We start from the raw sequence: 27,270 nt of genomic DNA on the forward strand, positions 1-27,270 counted from the left end.
TCCCTTTCTAGCCACAGATACGGACTTTCCTAGAAACACATGTGCTCCCCTTATGTGTGCACAATACTGCTCACCACGTGTACTAATTATTTCCACCACCTTTTGGGAAGTGCTGCAATGTGAACTTCCTAGGCAGGACAGTGCAAGATTTTATCAGGATACTCAAAATGGTGTGTAATTTAAAACTAATGAATTGTTTCTTCCTGGAATTTTCCATTTAATATTTCTGGACCACAGTTGACAACAGATAACTGAAACCTCTGAAAGCAAAACTGCAGATAAGGGGTGGGGGGACCACTGTATTTCCCCCTGGACTGTGACTTACACTCTACTGGAGCTCTGAAGAGGCACAAGAAAACACCTAAGTAAATGCATGCACTGTGTCATCTATTTAGGTGGTGAGAAGAGAGGATCTGCATGATACTGTAGTGAACAATTCAGAACACAGCAAGGAAATGCATTTATACATATATTGAACAAAGGAATGATTATTCTTTCGTGGTCCTGAAGTTGAAAAGCAAATCTGAAATAGTGATTACAAACACCGCTCCCAAATACTAATTTTCTATAGGGTGCACTGTTTATATGGTAATAATGGACAAATTTTCCAAAACTCTGTGATTGAACTGCATGCTCCTTTCAGAAGAAAACGGTTATATAAGGTGCTTTTGCTTCCTTGGTATTGGAAGAAGGAAAATATTTCTTATCTAGATGAGAAAAACTTGAGAGGTTCTAAAGACACCGAAACAGATAAGAAGAGGATCTCTACTGGGTTTTAGAAAGTTTACAAACCACAACATTCAAATTCAGTATTTTTATTGTTATATCTAAAATATTTGTGCTTTACTTTTCCCATATTATAAACAATTTGCTTTATTTTTATTTTTAAATTTTTTTAATTTTTTATAAACATATAATATATTTTTATCCCCAGGGGTACAGGTCTGTGAATCGCCAGGTTTACACACTTCACAGCACTCACCATAGCACATACCCTCCCCAATGTCCATAACCCCACCCCCCAAACCCCCTCCCCCCATCAACCCTCAGTTTGTTTTGTGAGATTAAGAGTCACTTATGGTTTGTCTCCCTCCCAATCCCATCTTGTTTCATTTACTCTTCTCCTACCCCCTTAACCCCCCATGTTGCATCTCCTCTCCCTCATATCAGGGAGATCATATGATAGTTGTCTTTCTCTGATTGACTTATTTTGCTAAGCATGATACCCTCTAGTTCCATCCATGTCGTCGCAAATGGCAAGATTTCGTTTCTTTTGATGGCTGCATAGTATTCCATTGTGTATATATACCGCCTCTTCTTTATCCATTCGTCTGTTGATGGACATCTAGGTTCTTTCCATAGTTTGGCTATTGTAGACATTGCTGCTATAAACATTCGGGTGCACGTGCCCCTTCGGATCACTACGTTTGTATCTCTAGGGTAAATACCCAGCAGTGCAATTGCTGGGTCATAGGGTAGTTCTATTTTCAACATTTTGAGGAACCTCCATGCTGTTTTCCAGAGTGGTTGCACCAGCTTGCATTCCCACCAACAGTGTAGGAGGCTTCCCCTTTCTCCGCATCCTCGCCAGCATCTGTCATTTCCTAACTTGTTAATTTTAACCATTCTGACTGGTGTGAGGTGCTATCTCATTGTGGTTTTGATTTGTATTTCCCTGATGCCGAGTGACGTGGAGCACTTTTTCATGTGTCTGTTGGCCATCTGGATGTCTTCTTTGCAGAAATGTCTGTTCATGTCCTCTGCCCATTTCTTGATTGGATTATTTGTTCTTTGGGTGTTGAGTTTGCTAAGTTCTTTATAGATTTTGGATACTAGCCCTTTATCTGATATGTCGTTTGCAAATATCTTCTCCCATTCTGTCAGTTGTCTTTTGGTTTTGTTAACTGTTTCCTTTGCTGTGCAAAAGCTTTTGATCTTGATAAAATCCCAATAGTTCATTTTTGCCCTTGCTTCCCTTGCCTTTGGCGATGTTCCTAGGAAGATGTTGCTGCGGCTGAGGTCGAAGAGGTTGCTGCCTGTGTTCTCCTCAAGGATTTTGATGGATTCCTTCCTCACATTGAGGTCCTTCATCCATTTTGAGTCTATTTTCGTGTGTAGTGTAAGGAAATGGTCCAGTTTCATTTTTCTGCATGTGGCTGTCCAATTTTCCCAACACCATTTATTGAAGAGGCTGTCTTTGTTCCATTGGACATTCTTTCCTGCTTTGTCAAAGATTAGTTGACCGTAGAGTTGAGGGTCTATTTCTGGGCTCTCTATTCTGTTCCATTGATCTATGCGTCTGTTTTTGTGCCAGTACCATGCTGTCTTGATGATGACAGCTTTGTAATAGAGCTTGAAGTCCGGAATTGTGATGCCACCAACTTTGGCTTTCTTTTTCAATATTGCTTTGGCTATTCGAGGTCTTTTCTGGTTCCATATAAATTTTAGGATTATTTGTTCCATTTCTTTGAAAAAAATGGATGGTACTTTGATAGGAATTGCATTAAATGTGTAGATTGCTTTAGGTAGCATAGACATTTTCACAATATTTATTCTTCCAATCCAGGAGCATGGAACATTTTTCCATTTCTTTGTGTCTTCCTCAATTTCTTTCATGAGTACTTTATAGTTTTCTGTGTATAGATTCTTAGTCTCTTTGGTTAGGTTTATTCTTTGGTATCTTATAGTTTTGGGTGCAATTGTAAATGGGACTGACTCCTTAATTTCTCTTTCTTCTGTCTTGTTGTTGGTGTAGAGAAATGCAACTGATTTCTGTGCATTGATTTTATATCCTGACACTTTACTGAATTCCTGCACAAGTTCTAGCAGTTTTGGAGTGGAGTCTTTTGGGTTTTCCACATATAGTATCATATCATCTGCGAAGAGTGATAGTTTGACTTCTTCTTTGCCGATATGGATGCCTTTAATTTCCTTTTGTTGTCTGATTGCTGAGGCTAGGACTTCTAGTACTATGTTGAATAGCAGTGGTGATAATGGACATCCCTGCCGTGTTCCTGACCTTAGCGGAAAAGCTTTGTTTTTCTCCATTGAGAATGATATTTGTAGTGGGTTTTTCATAGATGGCTTTGATAATATTGAGGTATGTGCCCTCTATCCCTACACTTTGAAGAGTTTTGATCAGGAAGGGATGCTGTACTTTGTCAAATGCTTTTTCAGCATCTATGGAGAGTATCATATGGTTCTTGTTCTTTCTTTTATTAATGTGTTGTATCACATTGATTGATTTGCAGATGTTGAACCAACCTTGCAGCCCTGGAATAAATCCCACTTGGTCGTGGTGAATAATCCTTTTTTTTTTTTTTTTTATCCAGGTTCATAATTTATTGTACAAATTGAGTATCACATGATGAGCTGACAAAAGCTTCTTCAGGCATGGGAACTTAACAGATGAGGTACAAGTTAAAATCTGTTTATGTTGCTTTCACAGCTGGTGTTTTTTTAGACCTTAACTTGAAGTATAAGATCATCAAAGCAATCCCTCCATATGTGGCCAGTACACAATTCATTCTACCTGTGAGAGTATAAGAGTTGAAATATTTTTTGATACCAGTGAAATGGAATTGGGCATCAGCTTCTGGACCTGCCATGATTTCAATCTTGCAAAAGACCGTGAATAATCCTTTTAATGTACTGTTGAATCCTATTGGCTAGTATTTTGGTAAGAATTTTTGCATCTGTGTTCATCAAGGATATTGGTCTGTAGTTCTCTTTTTTGATGGGATCCTTGTCTGGTTTTGGGATCAAGGTGATGCGGGCCTCATAAAATGAGTTTGGAGGTTTTCCTTCCATTTCTATTTTTTGGAACAGTTTCAGGAGAATAGGAATAGAGCACATGGAACATTCTCCAGAATAGATCACATTCTGGGTCCTAAATCAGGTCTCAACCGGTATCAAAAGATTGGGATCATTCCCTGCATATTTTCAGACCACAATGCTCTGAAGCTAGAACTCAATCACAAGAGGAAATTTGGAAAGAACCCAAATACATGGAGACTAAACAGCATCCTTCTAAAGAATGAGTGGGTCAACCAGGAAATTAAAGAAGAGTTGAAAAAATTCATGGAAACAAATGATAATGAAAACACAACGGTTCAAAATCTGTGGGACACAACAAAGGCAGTCCTGAGAGGAAAATATATAGCGGTACAAGCCTTTCTCAAGAAACAAGAAAGGTCTCAGGTACACAACCTAACCCTACACCTAAAGGAGCTGGAGAAAGAACAAGAAAGAAACCCTAAACCCAGCAGGAGAAGAGAAATCATAAAGATCAGAGCAGAAATCAATGAAATAGAAACCAAAAAAACAATAGAACAAATCAACGAAACTAGGAGCTGGTTCTTTGCAAGAATTAATAAGATTGATAAACCCCTGGCCAGACTCATCAAAAAGAAAAGAGAAAGGACCCAAATAAATAAAATCATGAATGAAAGAGGAGAGATCACAACTAACACCAAAGAAATACAGACAATTATAAGAACATACTATGAGCAACTCTACGCCAGCAAATTTGACAATCTGGAAGAAATGGATGCATTCCTAGAGACATATAAACTACCACAACTGAACCAGGAAGAAATAGAAAGTCTGAACAGACCCATAACCAGTAAGGAGATGGAAACAGTCATCAAAAATCTCCAAACAAACAAAAGCCCAGGGCCAGACATCTTCCCAGGGAATTCTACCAAACATTTAAAGAAGAACTAACAATTTGCTTTATATCTGAACCTGTGATTCAGAATGATTGATTCACTTCTCAACTTAGGACACACTAAATATCTCTTTTTGTGGATAGTTTTATATATATTTATAAAATATCTTCAGGTATTTTACTAGTAAGTCACTGTAGATTATTTTAAATATGACTTTCCTATCCAAAACCAGCATATTATTGCCATATGAGTTAGTTGCTATTGTCAATTTTTAAATTATTTTCTGAATTCCTCTAGGATGCCTAATACTGATACCATGGTATGTAGTTATGAAGACACTTATGGCGTTTTGTAAGTCAGTATTTACCTTATATCAGCTCTCTTTTCAGATAGAAAACATGCTTAATAAATGAAAAAAATTGGTTAATAAGCCACATTTAGCTAGCACTAATGATTATTCAATGGAACAATATACAGAAGTTAACTCCATTTAATTTACAGCTTATTTTATAACAATATTTTATTAAGGTATAATTACACAAATCTTAAATATATAGCTTGGGGAAGGTTCACAAATGTATACAGCTATGCAACGGTCAGCCAGATCAAGATACAAAATATTACAACTACCCACCGCCCCAAATTCCCTCATGTCCCTTTTTCCTAGTTTGAATCCCCTGCCCTCAACCAGAGCAATCACTGTTCTGAGATGTACCACTGCAGCCTAGTTTGGCCTATTATTGGCCTTCATATAAATAATTACACAGAATGTTGTATCTGGTTCATTTTGCTCAACGTTATGTTTTCGAGACTCATGTAGGTTATGGCATGTACCAGTAGTCCATTTGTTTTCATAAGTAGTGTTCCACTGTCTAACTATATTGCAGTTTGTCTATCCATTCTCCTGTGGATAGAAACTTGGTTGTTTATAGTTTTGTGCCATGAATAAAACTGCCATAAACTTTCGTTTCTCTTGAGTGTATATCTAAGAATGAAACTGCTGAAACATAGAGTAGGTGTGTGTGTAAGAAATTTTCAGTTTTCCAAAGTGGCTGTACCATATATTTCATTCCTATCCATATGGTATGAAAGTTCTAGGTACCCTACATTCCCATTATTGCTTGATATTATCAATCTTTTTCAGTTTTAACCATTTAACCAATGTGTATGTTATGTAATTTTAGTCAGTTAGTGGTATCTTGTTGTGGCTTTAATTTGCATTTCCTTGAAAATAAGTGATGTTGACTTTCTATATACTTATTGGCCTTTTGTATATTTTTTTTGCAAAGTGTCCCTAACTGGCTTCTCCTTATATTACTGGTTTATATTCTCCATATATTCTGGATAAATATTCTTTGTCCGATATGGATATTTTGAACACTTTATTCCAATCTGTGACTTGTTTTTTCATTTTCTTAATGGAAGCTTTTGATCAACAGAAAGTTTTGATTTTGATGAAGTCTAATCTTTTTCTCTTTGTTAGTGCCTTTCATGTCCTATTTGGAAAAAAAAAATGTTTCTCTACCCTGATTATAAAGATTTTCTCCTAGAACTTTTTCACTTCGTCAGTTACATTAATTTTTCTGTAGGCTATTAAGTAGAGGTCAAGGTTTCATTTTTGTTTTCACGATTTTTACAGTTATTCAATACCATTTGTTGAAAAGATTATCATTTTCCTTTTTAAATACATTGGCACCTTTGTCAAAAATCAAAAGAACTGCATATAGTTCTCTTTCTGGTTTCTCTATTCCGTTACATTGATGTATTTGTCTAAATCTATGCCAAGGTTACACCGTCTTTATTATTGAAGCTTAGTAGTAAGTTTGGAAGTCAGATTGTATAAGTCCTCCAACTTTGTTCTTTTTCAAAATTGTTTTGGCTATTTTGAGGTCCCCTGCCTTTCCATATAAAATTGGAGTCAGTTTGTCAATTTATACTCCCCAAAAAGCCGCCTGTGATTTTTAACTGGGATTGTATTGAATCTATAGATCAATTTGGAATAGCAAATTAGGCAGCTTATTTTCTCCTATGTAAAGAAATCCAGATATGGTAGGCACTCCAGATATGATACATTACTCTATTGTACTGTTTAGAACATAGGCCCTTTGCCTTACTGCTCAGGGGAACCTGGACTGTCTCCTCATTGATACAATATAGCTAGTGTGTTACCTCAGGTTTGAATTATGCAATGCTGGAAAAAGTAAGGGGAGGGCAAAGGACAAAAGGTAAAACATGTATGGCAGCTGAATCTTCCATCTTTAAAACATCTTTTCTTGAAGTTCCACCTAACACTGCATACTCACATCTCATTAACCTGAACTGTTTTATCATATCATTTCTATCTACAAAGGAATCTGGAAAAATGTTTTTGTGCAGTGACCCTAAAAATTCAGGTTCTGTTAGTAAAAAACAAGAGGATAAATTATCTTGTTGAGTAGACAACTAGGTATTCTGTACAAGTAATAAAAGTTCTTTTAAAAAAAGTTCTCCTGAAAGACTGCTAATCTCTGAGTTAAGAATGCTAGTGAAGGACCAGGTTTGGTGGAGAAATTCATAGATGATATACTAGATGGCTTTAAACACTGAACTATATCACAACACAAAATTTGAAAAATTCTAGACCAGGAGTGTTTGATGTTTATAAAATAAAGTGAAGATATTTTGGCATCTGGTTTAACAGCATTAAGAAAATGTCATCTGTTTGTAAATGAAAGTAGAACCTGCTGCCCAAATTTAAGACTATCATTCCATTTCCTTCTTCAGACTAAAAATAGTCTCAAGACATGAAAAACAGCTGGTTACATACATATGTATCTTAATGATGCTTTAACAGATGTGGATGTCCTGCTTATCTGAAATAGGTCATTGTTTTCAACCTACTTCAAGAATGCACAGAAGCTTCCAAGTAAAGAATTACTGTACGCTACATAGAACTTTTAAAAAATGCACAAGTAAGATGTTCCAGTGTCAGGCTGGCTGAGGTTTAGGGAGGTAGGAAGAGAAATAACAGTGTTGGTTGATAGTCAGGGATATCTGGGGTGATGGAAATGCAAAGCAGATAGAACATGATGGCTCCTAGACTGAATGACTCTGAGAAACATTTTCACTTTCTAGATAAAGTCATCTACAAACTTTCTATTTTCTTGTTAATTCATATACAACTTGCTACAAAGAAACTCTATTTTCACTGATCTCTATGAAAATCGTTTTTCTTGAAGTATACTGGTGGTATCATGATTAAAAAAATTATACATATTGTTGGTTTACCTTAAAAGATACAGAGAAGAAATGATTGATATGGTCATCTACTATACTCCTATACATCAGGTTTCTCTATTAACCACAGCTCTGATTCTGGTTGTTTCCATTCTTCTCCAAGCAGTGTATTAAAACTGAAAGGCTTGAAGTATTCCAGACGATGACTAAACACAAAGAAAAAGAAAGTGGGAACTGAAATGAATTATGCATTTGCAAAATAGTTATCCTGAAGGGCTATTTATTTGTCACATTTGTGACAGAACAACATTATAAAAATACCAAAGGTAAGAGGAATTCTATGTGTAAAACTTTCTCACTCTTGCCATCAAACATTCAGCTCTGAAATTCACCCACATTTCAAAACACTCTCCTCTTAATTCTAGAAAAGCTCCCTCACAGCTGAGGGAAGAACTAAAAATCAACCCTCAAAACCTGACTGATTCTATCTAGCCTTAAACAAATACTATACTCTTAGAGATGTTTTTACATTCAGATTTTGATACACTTTATATGCCATATAGAAAATCATTTTAAAGTTTCAGCTCTGTAACTTAAAGGATAGACTCTTTGCCAAAGCAAGAGAGGTGAATGTAAAAAGGATTTAATCCTACTTATTTTCTTTCTAGGAAAACCATTTAAGTATTGTGGCTTAATGAAGAGACAAAGGCTTAACTAAATGTTACAGTGGGTCTCAGCTGTGCAGGAAATCATTCTGCACAGCAGACTCTACCTTGACTCTACCTTGAACAATGGTATACTCATACTTTCATCTAGGGTAAGTCTCCAATAACTTATAAATGAGAAGCCTGAATACAGGAAGGCATTAGCTAGTGAAGAACCAGAGAAACAAGCTATCTTGTTTTTAGGATCCTAAGTTGCATCTGGATTCCTGTCCATTCTGCTCCCCTGACCAGGCTGAACCAGGCTGAACCTGGCTTAGAGTCACACTATCAATCCAGAATTAAGAAGTTAAGGAAACCTCCAGTTATGAAATGAATAAGTCACAGGGATAAAAAGTACAGCCTAGGGAATATACTCAATGGTATTATAACAGCATTCATTGTACAGAGACTGATGGTAGCTACAGTTGTGAACATAGCATAGTATATAGATTTGTTGAATCGTTATTTTGTACACCTGAAACTAGTGTAACATTGTGTATCAACTATACTTCAATTTTTAAAAAATTAAAACAATAAAAGAGATTAGGAAAACAACAGAGATGGATAAGAGGTAGCAAGAAGAGAAAAGCAATAAGGGAAGAGTAAGAAAAAGGGTTAGGACTGGGGACAAAAGCAAAGGGAAATGTGTTTCAAGCAGAATAAAGGAACAGACTAGAAAAGATAAAGGCAAAGTGAGTGAAATAAGAGCATTTCAGGAAGGAGAAAGCTAACAGGGAGAAGGATAGTATAGCACTTTCTAAAGGTAAAAAGGCAGGAAAGTCAGTCTACCATGGTGCAAAGCTCACCAGGATATCTCTGTTAGGCTCTTGTAAACAGGCAAACTCACCAGACTGGCCACCAAGCACACCCAGAGAGATAAAGAGCAGGAATCTCAGCTTTCCCCAGGACAGCATTTGCCTTTACTGTGTTTACAGCAGTCCACGAAGCACTTAGAAAGCTGGCCAGGAGCTACATTCTCCTTAAGTGACAGCTTCAGGTGCAAAGAGCTAAGACTCAAACTGAGGAAGTATAGGAGATACCTTAGCCCACATGCCTGCTGTGCCACAGGAGCCAATATCTCTTGTGATAACAACTCCACTATTAAAGTTTCTAGCATCCCCATGGGAAACAAGACTTCTAAAGGGAAATCCCAAAGACATGCTGCCCCTATCAGGTATTCAGAGTTTATTCATAATTCCTCTCAGATCAGAACCAATTTACCAATTAAGGGCCATTATTATGACAGGCAAAATTGCCTAGAAATACAGTTGACATTTTTATCTTTATGAGGTTACCAGAGGAAGTAAGCTAGAAAGTTAACTGAAGGTCACATTCTCAAACAGCAAGAAAGGCTTTCTTAACCCTTTACTCATACCAGAACACAGATGTCTCTGGCCATTTAGCTCTGAAAGGAATCATAAATCAATTTGCAACAATATTTTGATACTTGCTGTTGAAATACTCACTAAGCAAAACTTTTCTCATACCACTATGGAAATATAAGTGCTCTACTGACAGCAGTGAGAGAGACTATATCTGTCCAAAGTCAGTCTGTCAAGTATTTACTGAGGACTATCAGGGAACATATGACTCTACTAGATATTTGAACACATATGTTTTCTTGGAGTGAAAAATGTTACTACTGTTCTACCCATAATTAGTTTACCAAAAACTCAGAGTTGGAACCTATCTTCATTTAATTTCTACTTACAAATCAGGTTTTTGTCCTTGTTGCAGTTCACATTGAGGTATCGGGTAAAGAGCTTCATAGTTTCTTTTATCTGTTGATCCATGAATTGCAAATGAATTGAATTTTGTCACATTTGGTGGAAAATAACTCCAAGGAAGATAAGCTCTGCCTTCCCATTTTGTCTCTCCTCTAGACACTTTGTATGACAGAGCAAGTTCTTGCTACAGAAACAACATGTGAAACACATAAGGTAAATTCAGATTTAGACTTTAAACATTCTATTTAAGATATATATCTTATATATCTTTTACATATAACATATGTATCTTAAAGATTACATTTAAGGATTTTTTCTAATATTTTTATTTACTTACTTTCCAGACATTTCTTCTTCCAGAGAGTAAGAGCACCAAATGTTGTCCATGACTGTCAAAATTAAAATTTGTCATGAGTGTTTGAAAGAAACAAATGTTACCTTCTTTACTTTCCTTCATATCTGCAATATGTGCTTATAACTCAGTTTCCAAATAATTAAAAGATGCAATATGAATACTGGATAATTAAATGGAGGACCAGTGTGCTCAGTTACTTAGAAATACCATCTTTGAGTTTATCATTTTTCAGACAACTGCAGTGAAATGCATAAAGCTACACATGTCCAGACTGCTTTTTATATTCTGTAAATAAGAATTTATATAAAAAAATACTTCAACTGGTTAGATGGTACAAAATATGAAAAAGGGGTGGGGGATACCATAGTATCTGGTACTCATAATAAAGCCCATTTCAGAAACTAAAGTACCCTAGGAGAAGCTGGCACCAACTTCAAAGTCTGAATCCAATAACTTTACTAAAGGTTACTTCCGTGAAAAACAAACAAACAAACAAACAAACAAACAAAACTATCTGAAGCTCATTAGGAAGATAGAAAATAAAAACATAGATTGTCTACTACAAGTCAACAAGCTGAAGATTTTAATTTGTATCTATTCTCTTGCACAACTGTCCTCAACCTGCCTGCCTCTTGTATTTTCCTGCTTTTTACCATTAGTTTCAGACACTGGTGACACATTTTCAAGATAAACAAAATATAACCTCATGTGAAATTCTATTAAGAGAGTATAATTGGGATTAATCAGGTCAGTTAGAATCAAAGGATTTTAAGTAATTATATGAAGGAAATTTACTGTCAGTGGAAAAGACTGAACATTTCTACTCAGATGCTCTGTTGTGATCTTTTCAGGGAGGACTTCCCTTCAGTAAACTATTCTAACAGAAGACAAGTATCATTTTTCATTTAAAAGTTCTCTGCTTATTTTTATTATTATTATGCAACTTTAAGAATATCCTAGGAGGGATAAAAGTCCTTGCAAATCAAAACAACAATATTCTTCATGTTGCTTTCCCAGAGGTTAATTAACTATCACAGTTGTTCATTGTCAGAAGCAAAACCATAATAATTGATTAATAACTGTCCTGTAATATATGAAACCACATTACTCTACAGATTTTTAAACTTATTAATAATGTAACTTAAAAATATATTTTTAAATTATTAATTTTATACATGTTTATCACATAATTTTAAAACAAAAGAGAATCTAATTATCCTATTCATCCATTTTCACTTTGAAAATAAACTGATATTATCATCTAATGAAATTAAAACTAAGGATAAAACTAGAATTCTAACATATTCAAGTTCTTAACCGCTTTCTAGACAAGTAATAAACCTATTTGCCTTAGATTTTTCACCTGTTTGATGAAAATAATCACACAGCAGTTGAAGTTTTCTTACCTCACAAGACAGTTAAGTCATATTTTTCAATAAAAGATTCTGGCATGTTAGTTAAAAGGTGACAAAGATATATGATTATTCTCAAAAATATAATTGTGAACAGCTATGCTTTCCACATTAGAATTAGCAAAAGTCAAACTAAGGGAAAAGAAAATGATACCTAAAATATTTAAATCAACTGTTTGGGACTCTGCCCACCCTACAAAGGGAAAGAGGCTACCGAATATTAGATACTGAGAGGTATTTAAAGGTCATTTAAAATGAAAAGTGGCAACACAAAGAAATATTTCATTACTAAATATTTTACTAATTTAGAATTTGTTATCATGTAGATAACAGGTAGGCATAAATTTACTTTTTCACATATGCAGGGAAAAGAGTAAAGTAAATAAACTAAACAGGTTCCCAAATGACTGGTTAAATTTGAACAAAAGAGTCCAAGATTAATATTTTTAATAAGTCTAAAAAAACTATGTGTCATTTAATTTTTATCCCTGGCACTGAAGACAAAGTGATGTAGTATACACTCAATAAATGAATGATGAATAAAGGAAAGAATACATAATTATATAATTATGCAACACATAAAATTTAAGTTTAATCCAGTTATTTAAAAAAATTCCCTAAAAGAAACTAGTTCAATTCATTGTATTTATATTTCCCTTTATTTCTGAATAGGTAATTCATAATGATGTAAATTTCATAATAAGTAATGAGAGACAGTTTCTGTTATTTATAATGATTTTTTATTTTACAAAAAGACTTTCAACTTATTAGAAAACCAACTACATTAGTGAATTGAAAACAATATCAATGTAATATTTTCAAGCATTTATAAAATATGTTTTACTTGAGAATAAAGAAGTATATATAATTCAGATTAGCATTCTTCCTTTTGGTTGAGCTTTTACCATGAACCATATAATTTATAACTAGAAATTAACTATATTCAAATTATGTAGCTGTGAGTTAGAAAAAAATTTTATACTTACGGACAAAGTTCAACTTCTAAATACTGTTCAGTTATGTCATTCAAGAAAAATGCTTCCACAACTTTTGAAAACAGAGAGAGAAGACATACCAAGAAATTTAATTTTACTTCAGTAAGAAATTATTTTTTTAGAGTATAAAATGAATTAACTCATTATTTTTAACTATAATTCTATCTCGTAAGAAAAGGGGAAAAGCAAATAAATACACATTGCCTGGAAGAAGAAATACATAGAAAATAAATCACCAATTTTTCCCATATCAGATTGTCCTAAGATTAAAAATATTAATAAAGCCTAGTGTTGGGTGAGGTTCTTAAAGAAACGAATGTTATTACAGACTTTGAACCAGTTATCTTCTTCTAGGATTTAATCTTAAGAAATAATCAGAGAACTGGGAAAAGTAAGTATAATGCTATTCATCTAAGTATTGCTCAAAAATAGAGAATGATCTACATGGTTATTTCCTATGATATAAATAAAACTATTACACAGGAGAGCTGTTAAATAAATTATGGAATTCATATATTCCATGCAATAGAATATAATGCAGTCATTACAATCAAATATACAGTTGAATATTTTTTTTTAAGATTTTATTTTTTTATTTGAGAGAGAGAGAGAGATAGCAAGAGAAAGCAGGAGTGGGGCAGGGGGAGAGGGAGAAGCAGACTCCCCACAGAGCAGGGAGCCCGATGCAGGACTCAATTCCAGGACCCTAGGATCATGACCTGACCCAAAAGCAGACATTTAACCCACTGAGCCACCGAGGTGCCCACCAAGTGGATACTCTTCATAAAAATACCAAGAGGGAAGGAGGTATGGATTGCTGCTACACACACACACCAAAAAAAACCAGACACTTGGCTCAAAAAAGTGGTTTAGGGAAGGATTCCTGGAGAGGGTGCTATCTAAGCTCCACCTAGAAAGATGAGTTGGAATTGGGGGAAGAAGAATGATGGAAAGGACATTCCAGGGTGAAAGAAAAGTGCAATCAAATGTACATGATTAGGAAATATCATCCCTTAAAGAACTACAAGCAGTTCAGTCTTCCTAGGCAAACATTTTAATGCATAGAGAAGGAATGCTGCAAAGAGAATAAGGGGTTAGATCATGAAAAATCTTATATAAAGATCATAATAAGAAGGGTGAAACTATCCTGAGAGGACAGGGAGCCTGAGAAGGTTTGCAAGGACCTGAATTATGAGTTTGAATTTTCATTTTAGATCGATCACTCTGGCTTCTAACTGAAGGATGGATCTAAGGGTAAAAAGACTATAAAGGGTGCTTTGACTAGCCCAAGTAAAAGATCACAAAGGCTAACCTATGGTACGGAGAGTGTGAATGAAGAAAAGGTACTAACTAAATCAGAGAAACGTTAAGGAGGTGAAGCTGGTAAGACTCATAAATAAATCCAAATATGGAGAGTGAGAGAAAAGGTTATCTTGGAAAGCTCTCAAATTTCTATATGTAGTAAACTGATGTATTATAGTGTTTGGGCAACTGGGGAAATAAGCAAGTTTATGAAAGAACTGGATGAGTTGAGTTTAGGACTTCTTGAGTTTGGTGTCTGTGGTACCTCTAGTAGATAAGTCACATTAGTGTCTATACCAGCAGGTAGCTGGTATATACAAGTTCTGTATCAGTAAAACATAACATGTTTTACATATGATAAAAATTAACACTGACAAATACATGCTATACAGATATTAGTATGGTCTACAGGAAACATCAAAGGTTTCTTTAAAGAAATGAAACCTATATTAGACCTTGAACTAAGTGCATGAGAGGCAGGGGATGGGGAATAGAATGAGAAAAGGTACATGGGTGAGAATATGCATGGATAGTAAGACCATTAGCCTTTCAGAAGTCAAGTTTTTGGTTGACATATGATTCCACTTACATATTGAATCTAGAAAACAAAACAAATGAGTAAACAAAAGGTAGAAATAAACCCATAAATACAGAGAACAAACTGAGGGCTGCCAGGGGTGGGGAGAGTGAGGGGTTCAGAGGGTAAGGGGATGGGCAACACGGATGAAGGAGAGTGGGAGATACAGTCTTCTAGTCAAAGAATGAATAAGTCACAGGGATAAAAGTCACAGCATAGGGAATATAGACAGTGGTACTGTAACAGTGCTATGGAGACTGATGGTAGCTACACTTGTGGTGAGCGTAGCATAATGTAAAGACTTGTCAAATCACTACGTTGTAAACCTGAAACTAATGTAACATTGTTATATTAAAAAAGAGCTTTTGATTGAATAGGATAGCCCAATTTATGAGTATTCTGAAAGCTTAAAGGAAGGGTTTGAATTTTATCTCAGGGATAGTTATGGTTTGCAATCTGAGGAGTGGAATAATAAAGAGTATTTCAGAAAGATAAGATTGGTGGCTTAATTACAATACATTAGAAGGGGATCATAGAGCAAATCTGGCACAGTGTAATTTTATGGCATGTCCTTTAGCCTTCATTTGACATGTGAGATTAATTGCCAGTATAAAATAAAAACTACATTTCATATTAAGGCTGACAGTATTTCTATAATAAGTAAAACATCCCCAAACTTCCACAGAGAAGGTTTATAAGGTTAAAGTAGCAATTCGAAGATACTTAAGGACAAAACAGAAATGCTGAACTCTCCTTAAAATAGGTATCAGAAGTAAATGAAAGAAATATGGCAGCAATTTAAAAATCTGGATTTGTAATTGCCATTTTTCACTGTTCTAGTTACATAGCTTAAGTCACATAAGTGATGGTGAAAAAGAATGAGAGATTGGTAGAGAACGGAAGAAACTGCACATGTCAGCTGCTCGTAAGAGCACTCACCTCCTTACAGTAAGATAAAATAATAGTTCTAGGAGAGGTTAATATAAAGAGATTTATGTTTGCAGTAAAATACAGAACTTCCACTTACCTTCATAATTCCACAGTTCATTGTAAGGTTTTCCTGGTTCTCCAAGTGGGGCTGGAGGATCATTGAAAAATGGAGCACTAACTTCCATCATCACTCCTCCATCACCTGGATTCAGCTTAACAAACACTGGCTCATGCTTCACGGGAAAACCATCCCAAGTGTACTGAATTTTAAAATCCATCTAAAGACTCTAAAGGAAAAAAAAAAATAAAACGAACTCTTTAACAATTTATAAATGTTTCCTTTAGTTGGAAATGAAAATTTCAATGCCAAATAGCAGGTAGGAAGGCAGCAGAGTGACAAGAACATAGTTCTGAGAGTCAAAAGGCCATTTGTGTTATGGCAAACCATGGACAGGAGTTCTGTTGTAAAATAGGTTTTTGGATCCTAAAAGCTTTAGAACTAAGTCTAGATCCAGCTCAAGTTACCTTGTAAAGAGTATATCAAAATCATTTTATTTTTTCAATGTTCCAAGATTCATTATTTATGCATCACACTCAGTGCCCCATGCAATATGTGCCCTCCTTAATACCCACCACCAGGCTCACCCAACCGCCCACCCTTTTCCCCTCCAAAACCCTGTTTGTTTCTCAGTTCACAATCTCTCATGCTTTGTCTTTAAAAACTGTAATTAAGTCCACCAATGACACTTCATATACTTAATAGCTATAAGCATTATGAGTTTCTATGTCATCATTTGTCTTTTATTCTAAAATGTGCAGGTGTCTGAATTATTGGATCCCTTGGGAATCAAGATCTTTCTAATAAAATTCGATCTGATTAAAAAAATAACTCTATAAGTCATCAGAAGCACTTCTGCTAACACTTGTTTCTTTGGCTAAAACCCTTTCTTTTTAGGGTGGGAGTTGCAGGGCAGGAGGTACTCCAACCATTTCAAAGTTAATAGAGTTTAATATTGTCTTCCTTGGTCTCAGGGTACATATTTTCTTAGCTACTTCAATTGTTGAAAATTCACATATTAAATGACCACGTTTGGTTAATCCTTTATCTCCCAATTAAAAAATGGGAATGGAATTTATCATTTAAACTTTGAAATAGACTAAATACATTTGATACAAGCAGTATTTGCATTTTTGCTTTTTTTCTAAGGATTAACTAGACATCCATAGCATTCTAGTAATAAAATTACATTTTTTATTAAACACTATGTATCAGGAATTCTATAAACATTATCTCACTTAATTTCACAACAAACTTGCAGAGGAACCGTTTTTATCCTCATTACAAATGAAGAAACAGATTTGTCCAAGGTCACCTGGTTGGCAAACCATGAAACTGAATCAATGTAGTCATGTTTTCCCAGCTGAAGACATTTCAGGACTCTGCAAGGAGATGCAAACCTCCTTTTAAGAGTGGTAAAGTCCCCAAATCATATGAGGTCCTTATGTCTTGTTCAGAAGATAATCTTGATTAGTAACAATGCTATTTTCAGACTTAAATTTCCCTTATCTGAAGTCTTTGAATGCATTTCCTTGCTTCATATGTTATTTTTACTGCAAATAAGTTAAGTTTTGGAAAAATTTATTTCAATGAATAGAATCTACTAGGTACCAATCATTGGGAGATCCAAATATATAAGCTCTGTCGCACACAGGAATCCAAGATCTTTGAAAACCTTTTTCTAAAGTATATAGCTCTTCCTAATTTTTACTACATGTTAACAAATTTTAATTGATAACCTCAAAAATTTTTAAATAATTCTGGTATTACAACCCATTTGCAACTAATAGTATTTGAGAAGAGGATATGTTTAGTAATTTATATTCTTTATTATTAAAGTAAGCTCAGTGAGTGATAGGATTGTATAAATTGATTCTGATTTTTGTAGAATTTAGTACTGATTTATATGGAATAAAAACCTCAATAATAAAATGATTTTCTTTTTTTTTTTTAACCAACAGTTTTTAAAAAATTTTCTTTTCGGGGCGCCTGGGTGGCTCAGTGGGTTAAAGCCTCTGCCTTCGGCTCAGGTCATGATCTCAGAGTCCTGGGATCGAGCCCCACATCGGGCTCTCTGCTCAGCGGGAAGCCTGCTTCCTCCTCTCTCTCTGCCTGCCTCTCTGCCTACTTGTAATCTCTGTCTGTCAAATAAATAAATAAAAAATCTTAAAAAAAAAAAAAATTTTCTTTTCAGCGTAACAGCGTTCATTGTTTTTTGCACCACACCCAGTGCTCCATGCAATACGTGCCCTCCTTAATACCCACCACCCACCTGGCTCCCCCAACCTCTCACCCCCTGCCCCTTCAAAACCCCCAGGTTGTTTTTCAGAGTCCATAGTCTCTCATGGTTCACCTCCTCTTCCAATTTCCCTCAACTCCCTTCTCCTCTCCATCTCCCCATGTCCTCCATGTTATTTGTCATGCTCCGCAAATAAGTGAAACCATATGATAATTGACTCTCTCTGCTTGACTTATTTCACTCAGAATAATCTCTTCCAGTCCCATCCATGTTGCTACAAAAGTTGGGTATTCATCCTTTCTGATGAGGAATAATACTCCATAGTGTATATGGACCACATCTTCCTTATCCATTCGTCCGTAGAAGGGCATCTTGGTTCTTTCCACAGTTTGGCGACCATGGCCATTGCTGCTATAAACTGATTTTCTTTAGTTTAAATATCAAAGCACATTCTTCATACATAAATGGTTAAACTTCTATCCCAAATTTTGAAACTAGTAAGTATCATCTTGAAGCATACAGGAAGAAATAAGAATAAATCAAGATGTTAGAAAAGCTGATTAAATCTGATTCTTATACCAATATGCTCAGAGAAAATGTTATTCTCCTAACTTGGAGCTTGACAATCCTGGCAAAATATAATTTAGCAACTAGGAAGTTTTGACAGATTCACTCATTCTCCACAGAACCACCATATCTACAAAAATACTGTACACATTAAAAGGATCCCTATCTTAATCAGTAGGGTTTCCACTAGGGAATTTCCAACTTCTGGCTCTTCAAGGCAATCATCTCTACGTCCACATGGAATTAAAGCACATCCAGTGATTGGATCCTAAAAATGGCCTGTCATTTCCATGCACACATGTGGTCAGAGTGAGGTGTATTTTATAGCTTCAAATTAATTCAAAATGTAATCCTAACTGAAAGTTAAGAAGAAATTAAATATAAAAGCATAGCTACTCTGGTTGAGAGTATAAGGTAGTGATACCTCAAGACTTTCTACTGGCCCTTTTCCCTGATTTTTTTGAGTAGTGTTTAAAATTACTGTAAGAAATATTGACCAGACTTCCATCAGCATGGAGGAGTGCCATGGCTGACATGCCCAAGGGCAGAATGTAATTTTGGCTTTAATTGCATAAAATGGTTTTAGTTTCCTATTAGAATGACAAATTTGTTAATTTGCTTAAAGAACAATTATGTTAATCCAAGTGTGCATAATATTTATAATAAATATAACCTAAAAAGTATAGTCCTGCCCACTAGTTTATAATGTAATCTAAAGAGAACCTGGACCTAGACAGAAACAACTGATTCTCCTTTCAACTTCCCAGGGATACTGAGAACTGTCTCCTGAAGCTTAATTCTCATGACCTCTCAATTTTTTTGTCTGCACATGTGCTGATATGAAGTAAAGACAATTCTACTGTAAATGTCCTTTGTGACCTGTGCTAGTGTGCACCCCCTGCTCTACTTCCTGTCATTCTCTACTGCCTGTACATTGCTCTGTTTTGATTCACAGCATTACACCACATGACATATTTGTTTATTGTCTCCTCATTCCTAACTAGAATGCCTGTAAGTAATAGGAACTCATTATTTATTTGTCAAGTGAATAATCATCTTAGTCTCTGGATCCAAAATCTCATGATTCTAAGAAATCAGCTGTGTTGGTGGTATCACTCTCTTTCAACCAAACAACTATAAATAACTAAGGTGATATATCTAGAAACTTCCTTTCAGTTTAGTTTATCAAAAGTTTATTAACTACTCACTTCTTTTGAGTACCATACCAGGTGCTAGGGAAATTAAGCATAAGCCTATGGAGAGTTAGAGATGATTCTCATGTAGCTAACCAACCAAGTCTCATGTAGCTAAACCAGCTAGGTCTATTAATCGGTTCATTTTGTAGTCCAATTTAATAAGGTTGGATCTATATACCAAACTAAGTTTTAAATGAGTCCAAGATTTACAAATAAAAACCAAATTTAAAAAGAAAAAAATGAATTTTTAAAGATGATCTTAGAGTAGAAAAGTCTTTTAAAATACAACCCCAAACCCAAAAGACATAAAAGAAAAGAGTGATACATTTGGCTGCATAAAAATAACAAAACTGAAAGCAGAAGTCTGCTTACACCCACCAAAAGAAAAGCACACCATTACAAAATCAAAAGACAGTTTCGGGAAAAAATATCTGCAACATGTATTTCAGACAAATGAGTAACTTCTTTAATGTTTAAAGGGCTCCTAGAAATCAATAAGGAAAAAGATCAATATCCCAGTGGAAAAATGGGAAAAAACAGTTCACAGAAAATAAATGCAAAATTTTCAACCTCACTTATGATAGAAATGCAAATTAAAACAACAATAAATTACTATTTTCACCAACTGGAAAGCTTGAGAACATGCTGTGATATGAGGACTAAGAAACAATCACATAATTATTGTTGGGACATAACTGGTACAGCTTCTGGGAGGAGCAATCCCTCAAAATCTTTCAAAACAAAAATATGCAAATATTCTTTGATTCAATAATTCTAGTTCTAGGAGTTATTACACGTGCACATATTCAAAATGACATAAGTATAAAGATATTCACTGTGACATTGTCTACAATAACAAAATATCATAAGCAATTTAAATACCCATCAGCAGAGGAATGGTAAGGTTATTTATGCTATATCATGGAATGAATTACTATGTACCTGCTAAAAAAGAGTGGAGCAGCTCTCTATATATATCTAAAATATATTAAGTGAAAACAGCAAGGTGCAAAAAGTATGAATTTATTTTATTAAAAAAGAAGACTATTTGCATCTATGCTTATGAAAGTATACACTATCTCAGGAAGCATATACAAGAAACCAGTGATGGCAGTGGTTACCTCTCTTGAGAGAATTATCTACTTGAGACAACAGAGCAAGGGAGGTTTACTTTCAACTGTTGTTACTAAAAACAAAACTACCTGGATTTTATACTATGATAGACACTATTAAAAAATAAATGAATAGGGGCGCCTGGGTGGCTTGGTGGGTTAAGCCTCTGCCTTTGGCCCAGGTCATGATCCCGGAGTCCTGGGATCGAGCCCCACGTCTGGCTCTCTGTTCAGCGGGGAGCCTGCTTCCCTTCCTCTCTCTCTGCCTGCCTCTCTGCCTACTTGTGATTTCTGTCTGTCAAATAAATGAATAAAATCTTTAAAAAAAAAATAAGTGAATGAATGAATAATTTAAATATATTTTTGTAAAGTCCATTTTATGGCTGGATCTCTCAGAGTATGCAATATACCTCTTCTCTATATTATACAAGCTGAACATAACTGAAATGTCAGAATGAATACTGGTAATATTATTGAAGGAATATATTCATTCAAAGTGATCACCAGCCTATTACACAATTTTGATGTTGGTTGTTCAGACTTTCTTAAAAGAATGTTTATTGCTAATTTGTGTTTTTCCACATTTTAACCTCTACTCTCCAAATTACTCTTTCATCAAAAAAAGTCACAATTTTTAAATTATTTTCATACTTGTCTGTACTATGGAAAGGCCTTATAGAAGGAAATAAAGGAAGAGAAATGAGAAAGAACTGCAGAGCACTAAGTGCCTAGGAGACGAAAAACATTCCACAAAGGTTAAAATTAGGAAGTTATGGAAAAGATGTTTTCTCAACACAACGTTTTACAAGGAAAATTTCCAAATTGCTCTATTCACGAGATATTTAGTTTTCTACAATAATTATTTTTCAGTTTGCATTCTGCTTCCACCTGCACCCCTACCTTACAAAAAAAATGGAGAAATGAGGAAGTGAGACGGAAAGCGGGAGTAAACTGTTCCAACAGAAGAAGCTGCTGAAAAATAAGTTAGCAGTGAAAAAGCTAACAAGACTAGGTGAAAGTGCAAGTAATGACTGAGGAAACAACGTGTAACAAGAAGAGAACACCGACTGGGAAGTTCTTTACCTTGCTCCACTCAGCTCGCTGCTTTCTGCAGAGGTGACTGGAGAGCCTTAGGCTCCGCCCAGATGCCTACACAGGCTGGGGCCAGGGCTTGGAGGACTGAAACCCACTCTACCGGGTTTTTGCCCGACCCTGGGTGGCTCAGGGGCTTAAAGCCTCTCCCTTCAGCTCAGGTTATGGTATCAGGGTCCTGAAGAGAGCCCCACATGAGGCTCTCTGCTCAGCAGGGAGCCTGCTTCCCCCCCATCTCTCTCTGCCTGCCTCTCTGCCTACTTGTGATCTCTGTCAAATAAATAAATAAAACCTTATAAAGAAAAAAAGGAGACTTAAAAAAAAAAAAGAAAGAAAGAAAAATGTGAAAGGACCACCAGAAAACATCTGAACTCAATCACTCCACTGAAACTTGAGTGGTTTTCTAGATAGAGAAGAAAGGGTAATTCAGTAATATAAACACTCTGTAACAATCTTAAAATGAACTGTAAATCATTAGGATTACAATAGAACACATACAGCAATAATTCACTTAATGTAACTAAAGGTTAACTGGCGATATAAGCAAAACTGTAAATTAATTATATTACACTGGCCGTAAACAATATTACCCTAAATGTAAATGATATTACACTACTGGGAGGCATATACATAGTGATTAAGGATTGTGACATTTTAATGCCTAGATTAAAATTCCAATTCAGGCACTTTCCATCTATGATCATCAACAAGTTACTGTAAAAAGGATTTTGTAAGTGGAGATGCATATATATATATATATACCTATATACACACTGTACACTGTGTGTGTGTGTGTGTGTGTATATTTAGCATAGTGCCTAGCATATATGTAGTAAATACTCAGAAAAGATAAGCTGTTATTATTAAAGTATATACAGGTTTGCTTAAAGAAAATATTTCTCAGATGCCTGTCGGTTAAGTCAGTCAGTTAAGTGTCTGCCTTTTGGCCCAGGTCATGATCTCAGGGTCCTGGGATCGAGTCCCACATTGGGCTCCCTGCTCTGCAGAGAGTCTGCCTCTCCTTCTGCCCCTCATCAGGCTCATGCTCTCTCTCACTCTCAAATAAATAAATAAAATCTTAAAAAAAAAATTTAAAAAAAGGAAGTATTTCTCTGTCTCAAATCACTAAAATTACAAGTTTCTTAAGTGCTTTTCCTATATAAAACTAGATGCAAGGCAGGATAGTCTAACTGACCCTTGATATAATAAAATATGGGTTAAGTGCTCCAGAGATGTACAACATGGTTCTGGTTGGTTCAGTCTTACTTATCCTAGTAGCTTCAGCATTTATCAACCTATTTTCCTTCATTTAGTGTCTCTTTCACCCAAGACAGTGTGAACTTATTGTTTCTACACAGGATTAAAGGTAAGTAAATTCATAAAACAGTCATAGATAAACTTTTAAACTTCTTTGTCCGGTCTGACCAGCAAACCCTCAGATGGTGAATGAAAAGATTACTCCATACACCTTAACGGGAGAAAGGAGAGGTCTGGGCACGAGAAGCCCTAGCAGAGAAAGGCCTTGTGCCAAATTTTGTCTCCACTTTTATTGGGGTCTTAGCAATACATCAGGTGTAAGCGCAAAGTGAGGAAGAAAGTGTAACTTTAATGGTCAGGATAATAACATATGGAGCAGCGTGTGATAAGGATGAGGAGGCAAGGAGTTCCTGAAGTACGTGACCACCACAGGTGCTTGTTTTTCTTCAAAACCTAAATATTGACTGCCTTGATGAGGACCTTGAGCAGCAGTAAGAATTTGGCCATTTTCAGCCAGGAAACTTCGAAGGAGACCCAGTGTTCAGGGACTCCTCCTTTGTTTTTCAATTAGTCTCACCCAGGGAGGCACATACAAGTCAGATTTTGTCTATCCAAGCACTGTGAATTCCCTCACTTCTAAAGAAAAGGTAATAATTTACAGAACTACAGTATTTCCAAGTAATAGAATCACTCTGTATTTTGGTTGCTGAGAGTTACCAAAATGTCTATAGGATCTGTGGGTTTAATTCGGCAAGGAGTCACTACACCTGAACTTCACAGCTACTCTGAGAATACTGTGCATATTCTACATGTTTAAGTAAAGTCATCACAATTTTCTCCTGATCTGAAAGAGCAGATATTACATTAGCGTGTAGCCATTATTCAAATATTGTTCAGGTAAAGTATTACACTATACCATATGAAATTGAAGAAAATCACAATTTCATATGGCTCAGCCTAAATATATTTTTTTCAAAACACACTTTTTAAAAATCTCTTTGGGGGAAAATAGCTTTGTATTCATTTTACCGAAACTATTATTTTTGTTTTCTAAAAATCACTTTTGGTGGGAGAGGGAAATAAGGAGTTATTGTTCAAGAGATATAGAGTTTCAGTCAGGCAAGATGGAAGAGTTCTAGAGATCTGCTGTACAACAATGTGCATATAGTTAAGACTACTAAATTGTACACATGAAAATCTGAGAATAGATTTCATATCATTTTTATACAAGAATTATAATAATAAAAAAGACAAGCTTAAAAAGAGAGCTCCCAATTTCTAGGCCATGCTTCTCTTGGCTGGTTAAAATAAACATAATTATTTTATTTATTTATTTATTTATGAGAGAGAGAGAGAGAGCGCGCGCACGCACAAATGAGAAAGCAGAGGGAGAGGGACAACCAGACTCTATGCTGAATGGAGAGCCCCATGTGGGGCTTGATCCCAGGACCCTGAGATCATGACCTGAGCTAAAATCAAGAGTTGGACACAACTGACTGAGTCACCCAGGTGCCACTAAAATAAACATAATTATTATGTTTATTTTTATTTATTTATTTTCATTATTTTTATTTATTTATTTTTTATTTATGTTATTATTAAGAGCTTTTTGAAAATCTCTTTTTTATGGCATTTGATGACATCAGAGAATGTTTCATATGGTTTTGACCCTGGCTTAAATTTCTAACTTTATATTCTTCATGATGATTTCCACATAGTACTGGGTGCTCAATGTCTATTATAAAAATTAATATTAGTAAAAGCTATCAATTTTCAGGAGTTTTCTTACTGAAGAAATATATCTAACATAAAAACATGAAATTGGGGCTAGAGCATGGTTAAACCCATACTAAATAATTTTTCTGCCACCTCTCATCCTTGTACTCAGTTACACTAATAGATACTTTCCAAGCACATCCACTGAATTCTTTAAATTCATTCCTTCATCAGATATTTACTGAACGCTTATTGAAGTTCCAGGCACTCTGTTGAAGCCTGGAGACAAACTACAAAACAATATGATTTTTTTTTTTTAAGATTTTATTTATTTATTTGACAGAGATCACAAGTAGGCAGAGAAGCAGGCAGAGAGAGAGGAGGAAGCAGGCTCCCTGGCTGAGCAGAGAGCCCGATGCGGGGCTCGATCCCAGGCTTCTGGGATCATGACCTGAGCTGAAGGCAGAGGCTTTAACCCACCGAGCCACCCAAGTGCCCCCAAAACAATATGATTTTTGACTGAAGGAAGAAGCATGAAGTATTAAGGAAACACCTTTCTAGGAAAGTGGGTAGAGGACACAAAGGAACCTTTAAAAGCAAGCAACACTAGAGGGAATACTTAAAGGATGAGTGGAAGCATAACAATTTTGTTTAATAAGAATGAAAAATATTTTCAAATAAACTCCACTGAAATACAAAAATTAGCAGAATCTTGTAAACCAGCTCCCCAAAGAAACTTCAAATCCCAAAACTGTAGTTTTGGGATTGTATTGAACTTGACCATATAAGCCAAATAGTTCAAGTACAGAGATAAAAATTCCAACTTCAGATATTTATTTTACACATTGGAAAGACCACTCATCATTTATATCCAGAAGGTTCTCTTTGTTTTCACCAAGAGTAATGTATTTTATCAACTTATACTGTAAATGTAGAATTAAGGTTATAACTGTTTGGTGCCAAATTAAACTACAATATGACAATATACAGACTTAAATGTAGGAGAACTTAAAACACAAGCCCCTTGGGAGGTCAGTGAGGAGTTCATGAAGAAAGTCATACACTGACCTTCAAAAAAGAGTTGAAGTTTGCCCACTCAATCTCTCCTTCCAATAAATTTTTTGTATTAACTTCATGGCCACCAAAAACCAGAACAAGTTCAATCTTCACTGACACAAAACTAAACTTTTTTAAAAATGATTTTTACATATATCTCCATATGTAACAGCCAGTGTTTAGAGGAAGGGACCACCTCATTCTCTCAGTAGTGAGTATGGAGAAAGCTTCAGGACTTCAAATACCTAACTGGACACAGCTGGACACATTTAAAAAATTTCTTAATACATTCTGCTAACATTACTTCCGTTATGTAAGAGTCTGCGTACAGGACAAGAAAACTTAAATTGTTAAAGAGAAAGCCAAATGGAGCGACCTCTTGACCTGTTTAGTGAAACTACTTCAATAAAAACACACAATCTATTAAAAAGCACTAACACTAGTGGCTAGCTTCAAGTTAACATTTTCACCGCTAGTGTTGAAATTTCCCCCCAGAATTAAGATAAAGCTTAAATCCAGACAAAATCAATTTTTAATACTGGAAATTGTCATTTACCCCCGAATATAAAGTTTTGACTATTTTTTTTCTGGAAAAAAAATGTAACTTTTTTCTTCTTTTCGAGGAAGCAAAGTTATTCTAAAGAAATAACTGGTGAGTTTGCAGGATCTTTGGAGTGCCTTTTAACTATATGCCTTATTGATATAGTTAAACATTTAAACAGCTATTTCCTTCCTCTAAAAGACCCAAAGAGGCAAGATCGTACTTAGCTGCTGGAGTTCAAGCCCATAATCAAAATCTTCGGGAGGGTCAGTCTTGGTGGTGGCCTCTGAAGCCTCCAGTCTGGGTTCCGCCACCAGCCGCGGAAATCTACTTATTTTCCGCCCACTCTTTGGCTAGCGGGTTCTCCCAGTCCAGAAGTGCCAAGTATCAGAGATCCTGGGAGCATTTAAAATATGTATCAGATGCCCTACCTACTTTTACATCTTCGGGATTTTCTTTAAAAACACACACACAAACACCGGGCTCCAACACAGGAACACTCAAGCCAGCGAGCTTGCCCACTGGCTCGCCAGTGGCTCAACCCGCTG

General features: G+C 35.5%; 2 protein-coding genes across 2 annotated transcripts; both read right to left on the reverse strand.

Annotated features, from left to right (window-relative positions):
• Positions 1–3,327: 3,327 nt before the first annotated feature.
• On the reverse strand, positions 3,328–3,627 carry LOC111155349 (up-regulated during skeletal muscle growth protein 5). Its single transcript, XM_022515505.1, has one exon. It carries the CDS (start codon positions 3,606–3,608, stop codon positions 3,432–3,434), a length of 177 nt encoding a protein of 58 aa, XP_022371213.1. The 5' UTR covers positions 3,609–3,627; the 3' UTR covers positions 3,328–3,431.
• Positions 3,628–6,377: 2,750 nt separating this feature from the next.
• LOC111155582 (chromosome unknown C4orf33 homolog) lies at positions 6,378–27,065 on the reverse strand. Its single transcript, XM_022515831.1, has 6 exons — positions 26,946–27,065; positions 15,986–16,175; positions 13,071–13,131; positions 10,655–10,706; positions 10,302–10,501; positions 6,378–8,092 (listed from the first exon to the last, which is right to left on the reverse strand). Exons 2-6 carry the CDS (start codon positions 16,164–16,166, stop codon positions 7,987–7,989), a joined length of 600 nt encoding a protein of 199 aa, XP_022371539.1. The 5' UTR covers positions 16,167–16,175; positions 26,946–27,065; the 3' UTR covers positions 6,378–7,986.
• Positions 27,066–27,270: the final 205 nt, after the last annotated feature.

The sequence above is a fragment of the Enhydra lutris genome, unplaced genomic scaffold, assembly GCF_002288905.1.
Source record: "Enhydra lutris kenyoni isolate GAN:26980312 unplaced genomic scaffold, ASM228890v2 scaffoldscaffold3, whole genome shotgun sequence".
Taxonomy (NCBI): Eukaryota; Metazoa; Chordata; class Mammalia; order Carnivora; family Mustelidae; genus Enhydra; species Enhydra lutris.